General features: G+C 39.4%; 1 protein-coding gene across 1 annotated transcript; it reads left to right on the forward strand.

Annotated features, from left to right (window-relative positions):
- The first annotated feature begins 839 nt into the window (after positions 1-839).
- Positions 840-7664, forward strand: LOC143887397 (uncharacterized). Its single transcript, XM_077391490.1, has 2 exons — positions 840-1166; positions 6981-7664. Exons 1-2 carry the CDS (start codon positions 935-937, stop codon positions 7298-7300), a joined length of 552 nt encoding a protein of 183 aa, XP_077247605.1. The 5' UTR covers positions 840-934; the 3' UTR covers positions 7301-7664.
- Positions 7665-10062: the final 2398 nt, after the last annotated feature.

The raw sequence follows: 10062 nt of genomic DNA on the forward strand, positions 1-10062 counted from the left end.
AAGTTCTAGAGATGATGGAACACGTTTGGAAGGCCCTTTAAACCTCTATGAGGCTAGGTCCCACCCATCCGATACCTAGGTAGGCCCCCCTCAAGACCGTAACAGAGTCACACGGGTGGGGCTGAGTAATAGAATTTCACTTGTTGAATATGGATGGTTGCTTCACTTTACAAACCCCACATTTGAACAATAATCTTGGTTTTGGATGGTTGAGACTAGCTTACCAGTGTTAATTTGGGTCATGAGTCCCTAGATTGGGACCCACTAGCTATGTAGTCCCATCAATGGTCCCAAATGGGCAGGTTGACATCACAAACTTCCACCCTCCAATTACCCATCCCAATCGGAATATGGCCAACCATCTCCGTTAATTTTTCTCACTCAATCGGTGCATTGCCTACGTTCTTTTCAACGGTCGATATCTGTGGGCTCTCAATCGAACGGTCAGATTATCTCACCAATGTGGGGTCATGACTCATACAAGGTGGGACCCTAAATATTTTTGACAAGCCTTCCTTATCAGTGTTATCACCCTCCTCGCTACATGGATTTTGGAGCTGGCACCGAGGAGGAGAGGGTGAATTTATCACCCCCGTCTAGGATGAATTCATCCCATAATTTTCAAAATAGAACCATAGATGATCCAAACTGTCCATTTGATTGGCAACAACACAAATAGGTTGTGCCCCAAAAAAGGGGTGAATTCATCCTAGAAAGGGGTGAATTTATCACAGCTCTGAAACAAACATCGAAAAGGGCATTTCAGTGAATTACCAAGAAAAGAAGGTCAGTTATTTTAACTCATAACCAACGTTCTAAGTTCTAACAACACGAGAAAAATCTCATTTCATTCATCTCTCCTGATTTTATTCCCCGCTGAAATCAAAATTCCTCACACTTTTCTCCTTTCCTCTTTTTTCTTTTTTTTTCCCCCATGGCTATTGGTTATCATGCGCCGCTCTCTCTATCCTGCGCATCTCTCATGGCAAAGAACTCATGCGCCTCTTTTTCTTCTCAATGGAAGCTAACCCGCCTCCCAAACAATCTTCCCGAGCATTTCCCAGCACAAAATTTGATTAGGGTTCGACCCCCTGCAACTTATTTCTCTTCTGGAAAGAATTCTGCGCGCATAGGGAAGGTCTTTTCCAAACTGGCTGATAAAACCCGTGAGTTTTTTTTTTTTTTTTTCCCCCATAATCGAAGTATTTTCATGAGACAATCTTGTTTAGAAATGGGTTTTGTGTTTGAGGTTTTGTTTTGTTTATCTTATATTGATTTTGTTGGGATTTTGTCTTTTTTTCCGCTATAGACATGTGGGGTCATCTTCGGTTTGGGGATTCTATTAAACGTTTCTTAATTTGGATTAGGATAGTAAATTTTTAGAGGTCTAGGATTTTTCATGCTCTTGGGTTTGATCTTCAGGGTTTTGAGTTTTGAGCGTGTAAGGATTGGTGATTATCTCCTTGTAATGTTTTGTGTTTTTTGCTCCTCTCATGGACGGATTGCGATCTTCCCGAACCATGTAAACTAGTGCCTTTATTGTGTCTTGTGCTTTGTTTACTATCATTGTGTTTGTGATGAGTAGATTGTATTAGGCCGGACAGATTAATTATTACAACAACTTGTTATCAGAGCTATTTCAACAAAGTAGTATAAGTGCAATGGTTAGAGCAACCGTAGTTGGAGCAATCAGCGGTGAAGAACAATCAAGAAACGTAGAGTTTTGAAAGCTTGAGGGAGATCCTAGCGGGAGGTAGAGTTTCATCATGCGATAACATTCGTCTCAGTTCTCCTTGTGGTTTAATTTTGATTTAAAAAAATGAATGGATCGATCAAAGATTTCCATGTCAAAAAACTTGGGCAACTGATCTTACTTGAACTGATAGTTCTACATGCTAGAGATGCAATAAGGCGAAAATCTTTTGGAACATACGACGGCATGCGATGAATTTTGTAATAGTTCCATAAGATCGATGAAAAGATGGAGGAAGAAGACATGAACTTATTGCTCTTCTCTCCCTGATTCGTAGAATGACAACACAATTATTATTGAAGTATACAATGAAGTTAAAAGAAGTCACGACATTGCTCTTTTCAAGTGTGACTGCGAGGGCTAATCGAGAGGATAGTCAAGAGCATGAATTGGTTGTTAGTAGTGAGAATTAGAGAAGGTGTTATAACAGATGATCTGGAAATGACAAGTTGAGATCTAGAGTCTACGGAAAATGCGTGCAATGTTATCATTGCAAGGGTTACAATCGCATTAAGCAGGATTGCCTAAAGCGAACTGACAAGTGAGACAATGGTGCTAGAATCACAGTGGTGGCGGTAACAGATGAGCATAGTGAGATGATTGGAGATGTCCTCACAATCTCTACAGGTATATCCATTGTTCGAAATAATTGGATTCTAGATTCTGATTGCCCTATTCACATATGTTGCATGAGAGATTATTTTGATACCTTCCAAGAGAAAAGGGCAAATGCTGTATCCTTTGGTGACCGGTTGACTTGCAACGTCATGAGGTTTGAGATTGTGATGATTAGAATATTTGATGGTGTGGTGCGCACTTTGAGTGGTGTGGCACATGTCCTAAAGATTCAAAAGAATCTAGTATCTATTGGTTGGTTGGCTCTAGGGGTTGCAACTATTTAGTTGCAATTGGAGTCATAAAAATCACACACTACTGTATGGTTATAATTGAAGGAAAGAAGTGCGATAGTTTGTATCATATGGTGGGGAACACGACGACAAATGATGTTCCTAGTATTTTGGTGGATGATTGAAAAATGAATAGAGTGTGCACACAATCTATTTCGCATTTGGTGCAAAGATGAGTTTCTACGCTGCAAACGATGATGATGAGGTGACAGTTCGTGCTGGCACAAAGAATGGATCGAGGTCCCTCTCCGTAGTTTACTAGAAGAGCTTTTAACTCGAGGCAAACTACACACTTGGATTGTTCGTAGTGATCGAGTCATGCGGAGTCTGAGCTGAGTTGATTTGATGGTGTGTGTAGCTGGTGGATTTGAGAAGGTCACTGGATGTTTCTAGTGACAACAAATAGGTGAACACAATAACAGACGCTAATGGAAAAATCTTCATGTTGGTTGAAAAACAACCCAAGAGGGAGATTGTTGGAATTGTGTCATGTTTCCCACTAGAGACTAATGAGGCCCATCCTTAAGACTAAGAGTCACAGTTGGGGAGATTCGCTTAAAGGTATCCTAGTTTGACTAGGATAGTGTTCTTGAGAGTTCTTTACTATTTGTATTAGTTGGGTTAGGTTTAGGTAAAAACCTATATATTGTCTCTTATATAATCACACAAGAGAAGAGAAAGCGGGAGTTTTTCACATGAAGAAGAGAGACAACTAGGCTTTCTCTTATACGTGAGGTGAGCACTTTGGTTTGATCTTTTGTTTGCATTGAGTATGTAAGGATTGGGTTAAGGGATTTACAATTATCTCCTTATAATCTCTTGTGCATAGGAGACTCCCTTAATGTAATCAGATGGATGGATTGTAGGAATATCCAATTCCTTAGAGGTCTGCAAATATTATTGAAGAAATTCGGGAGCGCTTGGAGGGGCATCCGGTTTTGTTTCAGCACGTTAGGAGACCATCCATCAGCGATGATGATTGTTTGGCTTGATATGGAGTTGACTGGACCCGATTGGAGCTTTTTGACCACCTTCTTCAACTTCTTTGTATATGTTGATATTGTCTGGTTGATCCTTTGGTGTTTGTCTTGGTGTTTCTCTTGTTCTGATGTTCTCGGTTGTTGGGGTTTCTTCCCTTCACTTTTATTAATAGATCCCTTTGCCATTTAAAAAAAAAGGTCTCTTGTGCTTGTTACTCATAGTGGGAGAGGGTTTCGCTCCTATGACAGTAGGCGATCTTTTCCAAACCCCTTAAACTCGTGTCTTAATTGGATTGCGCATACCTCTGCGAACGAGGCGGAGGTACGCGCCATCCATCAAGGCATCAAGATGCTCCATAATGTTGATATGAACAAGGTGGTTGTGGAAGGGGACTCTCTCAATGTCATTACATCGCTTCGAGGTGCAAAGGCGGTGCCTTGGAGATTTGCCGCCTTTTTTTATGAAATCTAGGATAGAATTGGGGCGGCATCGGTCTCTTTCATACACGTGAGGCGGTCTGCCAATGGCGAAGCGGATAAATTAGCACGTGAAGGGGTTTCCAAAGAAAGTGTCGACCTCTTCGACTTTCTTCGTGCCTAGTGTCTTTTTATGTGTACTGGCTTCTGTTTCTTGATTGTACATCTATAGCTTGTTCTAGGACCTCCTCAGTCTCGGTTCTTATTTAATGAATTCTACTTTGCCATAATTTTTTTTTTGTGTGGCTTGTTCTTTGTTTACTATTTCCATTGTGTATTCGCCGAGTATATTGTTATATGAAAGATGGATTAAGGGAAGTGATATATTCGTCCTTTTTTACTCAGGACACCCCCCTCTGGTGTATTTATGACCACTCTTTTACACCGGAGGGGGCTGTCCCAAGTAAAAAAGGGGGCGAATTTATCACTTCCTGGATTAATTATTACATCCAGGGTGTGGTCTTATTTTTTGTCTTTTAATTTTAGTCATGTTTTTGGATCGTCTTGAATTGACTAAGATGGGTTTGCTTTTCTCTCATATTTCCTTTTTTTTATTTATATCATTGAGATGGTTGTTTTTTAACCTAAAATTTGAACTTTTTTTTTTGTGCGTGTGCGTGACGGTTTGGGTTTACTCCATGCGTCGTTCTTCTTTTATGTCGGGTTATTGCTTTATGAACTGAGTTCTAGCGTCAGGGTTCTGGTTTTCTTTACTTTAGGTACCCAAAAAATAGATCAATTTATAAATTATAATGAACAAAAAATAGGAGCGGAACAAATACAAAGAGATGTCTTTGGTAATGATTTCAAATGGGTCTTATGCATCTCTTCGTTGCTCGACTTTCCGACTTGCCTTCATGAATCAAAGTCTTAGCCCAATGAATGGACAGGTTTGCCTTGTGTTGGGACGGTAGGCGTCAAAGTTGTAAAAAAGGACAAGTGGGCAAGTGGTGAGGAGGAGCAGCTAAGGGCTTTCGGCTTCTAGCTTGAGTTTGAGATCCACTTCTCGCTTTGGAAAGTTCAAGTTAAGCGAAGTCGGAAGCGGATCTCAAAGCGAGAAGCACCTCCTGTGGTTCTCCCCCGCAGCCATAGTTTTCCCATCCTGCTCAGTTTATCTTATATTGGTTTCTTTGAATTGAGTTCATCTCTTTTAGTATTTTCCTGTAAATTCCTCAATTTGGAGAGTTTCTTTTTTAATTGAGTTATTGGGATCTTGAATTGTCTTGTTGAGCTTGGGTTTGGTATTCTTTCTTCTTCTCTTGTATTTATTTATTCTATTGAGATGGTTACTTTTTGGATTGAGATTTGAACTTGGATTTTTTGTATTAGGATCTTTGCTTGAAAAGCTTGGACTGTTTGGGTTTACTCTATATATTCATCTTATATGTATTTATTGGGTTGTTGCTTTATGAAGTGAGTTACAGAGCTAGCTTCCTAAAAAGTAAAAGAGCATATTAAAAATTTAGGGAGATGATCCTCCCCCCCCGCGCGCGCGGTAGGATTGCCCCCCCTTTTGACGTGATTTGACATCAACGTGGGCAGACTTTAACGCTTTTTGATGTCAAATCACGTCAAAAGGGGGGCACATAATCCTACAGGGGGTGTGTGTGTGAAAAAATCATCTCCCCAAATTTATAATAAACAAAAGATAAGAATGTAACAAAGATGGGTTTGGTAGTGAGAGAAATGGGTTATATGTTTGAGACTGCGAGTCTTTGTTTTGTTTATATTATATTGGTTTCTTTGATTTTAGTTAGTTTTCTTTCTTGAACCGAACCGAAAACCAAAGGTTCCAAAATTTTGGAACTAGAACCAAACCACATATTTTCAGAACCGAACCGAACCAAATAGGCCGGTTCGGTTCAGTTCTTCGGGTTGGACCTGAACCATGTCCACCCCTAATTTTTACATAAACTCATTATCAGTTGGTATGAATTTTGGAAAGCAGATTTTTACAGTATACAGAATCCACCTATGCCCAAATATTACTGGGTAAGGGCCAAATATTGGGGACTGTTGCGTTTTTGGTGTGTTGTTTTCCACTCAGGTCGAGTGGGCCCATCCTAGTTTGACTTGGAGTAGTACATGGGTCCTTGATATTTGTAGGGAGGTCTTGAAAGTGACAGAATTTTGTGGGTTTTGGGTTAATCCCGCTGTAATATTTATCTCTTTCTCATGGTGAAGATTGTGTTCTCGCCCGTGAACATAGGCATCTTGAGCGAATCACTTAAAATCTGTTTGTTCCTTTCTATTACTTTGAATGTGATCGGATCCATTTTGCCTGCCAAATATCTTAACAGGGACCGATCATAAGAGAAATTATATGATGATTGGGCGTACACACACATAAAGAAGTACCACCCTTGATATTTGATCCAACAGCAGCTGACTTTTTGAGAAGCCGCCCTTGGATCAAATATCAAGGGTGGTACTTCCATTGTACCACCTTTACATGTTTGTACGCCCATTCATCATATAATTTCTCCCAATCATAATATCTATCGCTTTTTTGAGGACATTCCATATCATATTATACTGGTAGCATAGTTGTTCTTACAATTTTACACATACATCTAGATTTTTTGGAGGTAATTGTGGTCTATCTATATCAAAGTTGAAGACTAAATTCTGCAGCCTGCATTGTTGGACCCCTGAATTGGGAAAATGACAATATAACAGAGGATCCATCAATCTGCAATCATTTTCTTTTTCCTCTTCTTAAAATAAATCAAAGTTGGGGATTAATCACTGCCGCCCATGTAATATCATATCGTATTTCCATTGCTTAGAATTCTTGTAGAAAACCTTTAATTTCATCAAGAAGTAGATAGCCCTCTTAACATCATGATTTGCTGCCTGCAGCTGCACCAGTGACTAAATCCTCCTGGAACGATTCCATTCTCAACAGTGAGATTCCTGTTCTTGTCGAATTCTGGGCTTCATGGTGCGGGCCTTGCAGGATGGTTCACCCCGTGATCGATGAAATTGCTGAGGAATATGCTGGGAAAATTATGTTCTTCAAGCTCAATACAGACAATGACCCGCAAGTCGCAACCGACTATAATGTTCAGAGCATCCCAACCATCCTTCTGTTTAAGAATGGTGAGAAACAAGAGGCCATTACTGGTACTATGCCTAAGTCTGTCTATGTAGCAGCCATTGAAAGGTCCTTGGCATCCTAGAGTCAGCATTTCAGATTCCGGCCTTTTGGGTTCATTTACAGAGGAGATCACCAATTAGTGTTAGAAAATTTAGATAAAATTTATTATGGTACAAGTGATTGATCTATTAGAGTACGGAAATTCGAAAAACTTGGAACTTTTGGACAGTAAGGCAACTAAAGATCTCTTGGTGCTTGTACATTCTACCACCCATTATGCTTTGAACTTTCCTCTTCTTGTAAGTTTGAATTGGATTCTTTTGATTAGCATATCAGTCTTTTTTTTAAAATCAATGATAAGAAGAAAGCTGATTGAACTGAGGGCCTGTTCTATGTTTCTCATCGAATTTGTAATATGAAATTATATCTGTAGTTTTTTTGTTGTTTGTCTTTACTTTGATTGATAAAACTGTATCTGAAATTGAACGAAAACTTGCTTTAGTAACTCTCATTCTTGCATTAAATTTGAGTCCAATAATCAGTTTTGGATTATCAATCGGTTCTCAAAATCCAAAACAAACAGGACCTAAGTTGTTTTCTTGGGGATTTTAGACCCATAAAGCAAAAGTTGACAACCCATTTGCTTGAATTGAAATTTGGTTTAGTTTTACTTCCATCAAGTTAGAAATTAGTTTTTTAGTTTTATTAAATTATTAATTACTGAAATTGAGGAGTTTTTCTTCCCTCTTGGGATTAAGGAGAACACGGATGAAATAGGACTATATTTTTCTGAATTTTGATAATTAAGAGTGTTTTGCATTTGAAATATGATGATTTTTTTTTTCGGAAATGTTATCAGCACTATGTATTTTTATTTTGATGATCGCACTCCTCACTTTATTAAAAAGTACAGTATGGCCCGCACCATAGGATGATCAAAACCGTCCATTAGATGGGCCACAGCCTAAATAGGTTGTGCCCCAAAAATTATTTCCATAGGTTGATCCTAACCGTCCGATCTATAGAGGGTTAGGATCAATCCTCTAACATTCAGTCCCTCTACAGATCGGAGTGCTAGGATCAACCTATGAAAATCATTTTTGGGGCACAATCTATTTAAGCTGTGGCCCATCTAATTGACGGTTTGGATCATCCTATAGTGCGGGCCATACTGTACTTTTTAATAAAGTGAGGAGTCATCAAAATACAGTAGTGCTGATAACATTTCCCTTTTAAAAATAAAAATAAAATCTTTAGTTGCTATTTTAAGTGTATAAATTGAATTTCTCGATTTGTTAAATCATCATAGCACACGTCGGGATGAAATTTTCAAGGATGCGAGACTTATCAAGTGTCTAAAATTATGTGACGAGCGTGAGACTTTCAAACCAGCTGCAATGTGCCATGATCAGAATAAGGGAGCGCGGATATCATTTCCATAAACAAGGGCTGCAACTCGGGTCGGGCCGGTTGGGTTCTGAAGAACCCAACCCTACCCAAGAAATATCTTGGGTCGGGCCGGGTTGGGTTTTTTTTCCGGAAAACCAACGATTCCCAAACCCGGCCCTACCCATGATAAATCTCGGGTCGAGTCGGATTTGTTTACGTTGACGCAATTTTTTAAGGAAAACTCTTGTTTGGCAAGGCAACTCAACTCATAGAAGTAGAAAAACTCAAGCATGGCAAACTCTTTAGTGCATTTACTAATAACTATTCCAAAGAGAATAAATTGATGCATTATCAAATGAAAATGATTATACTCATGAGATAAACAACAAATTATTTAATGCATTAACTATTTAGTTGGAACCTGAACCCCTAGAACTAAAGGGGGGAAACGAACAGAAGATGGAAAGAGCCCCTGTGATTGTGTGCGTGAGTTTTACTTTTAAGTTTTCACTTTTAAAGTAACAAAGTTTTAGAAAAAAAAAATACATACTATAACTTAAGTAACTCGGGTCGGGTTGGGCCCCTTCAAACCCGGCTCGACCCGAGATTCATGCTGGCTTTTGGATCGTAGACCCTGCTCGACCCGAAACCCGAGAAACATGAACCCAACCCAAGCTATTTTCGGGTCGGGTCGGGTAAAACCCAACCCAAGTTGCAGCCCTACCATAAACGATCTTAAGGTCAATAATAAAGTAGAAGGAACCCTACCCTACAAGGCCTCCTCATTACTTGGCGCGAAAGGTGGAAGGATTAGTAGCAGAATTACAGCAACAACAAGAGGCCATTTCACATGGGTCATGCCCCGGTCTCACAAGTCAAAAGCAGTACTAAATTTTCTTTAGAAATGATACTCGACACTCCACTGTTTTGATAGTTGCACTCCTCTAGAAAATTCTTTCTTGGTAGCAAGAAATGTGTAATTTAATAGGGCTGTGCCGGTTGGGCAGTTAACTACAACAAGAGAGTACAGTTATTGTGTTTTTTTTTTTTTTAAATAAAAAATCTATAAAAAATTTCCTTGATGGGGCCCACCCAATTTACTCAATAATAAAAGTAGGACTTTTCACAGATAATAGTCGATGACTTTGGAAAGTAAGGAATCTTAGACATGATTTTGTACACTACGAGTGTTTAGGCTTATGACCATGTAGGCTATTAAAAACTGGGTTTTGATGATCCAAACTAAGGGTGTCAATTTTGGCTCGGGCTCGGAAGCTCGCTCGAAAAAAGCTCGGCTCGTTAGCTCGGCTCGAATCCTTAACGAGCCGAGCCCGAGTTAGGCCAGGCTCAGCTCGTTAATGCTCGTCATGTCAACATCATCTGCAAAAACGTACCAAATGTCATGTCAACATCATCTGCAAACTGAGGGTATCAAACGGTTGTGAAAAATCGAAA

Source organism: Tasmannia lanceolata, unplaced genomic scaffold (genome assembly GCF_043159265.1).
Source record: "Tasmannia lanceolata isolate RefF3 unplaced genomic scaffold, GAP_Taslan_0.1 ptg000012l, whole genome shotgun sequence".
In the NCBI taxonomy this organism is placed as follows: Eukaryota; Viridiplantae; Streptophyta; class Magnoliopsida; order Canellales; family Winteraceae; genus Tasmannia; species Tasmannia lanceolata.

Coding starts and splice junctions, on each gene's coding strand:
- LOC143887397 (XM_077391490.1), top strand. CDS start 935: ATGGCTATTGGTTATCATGCGCCGCTCTCTCTATCCTGCGCATCTCTC. Junction 1,167..6,980: donor CAAACTGGCTGATAAAACCC/GTGAGTTTTTTT, acceptor TGCTGCCTGCAG/CTGCACCAGTGACTAAATCC.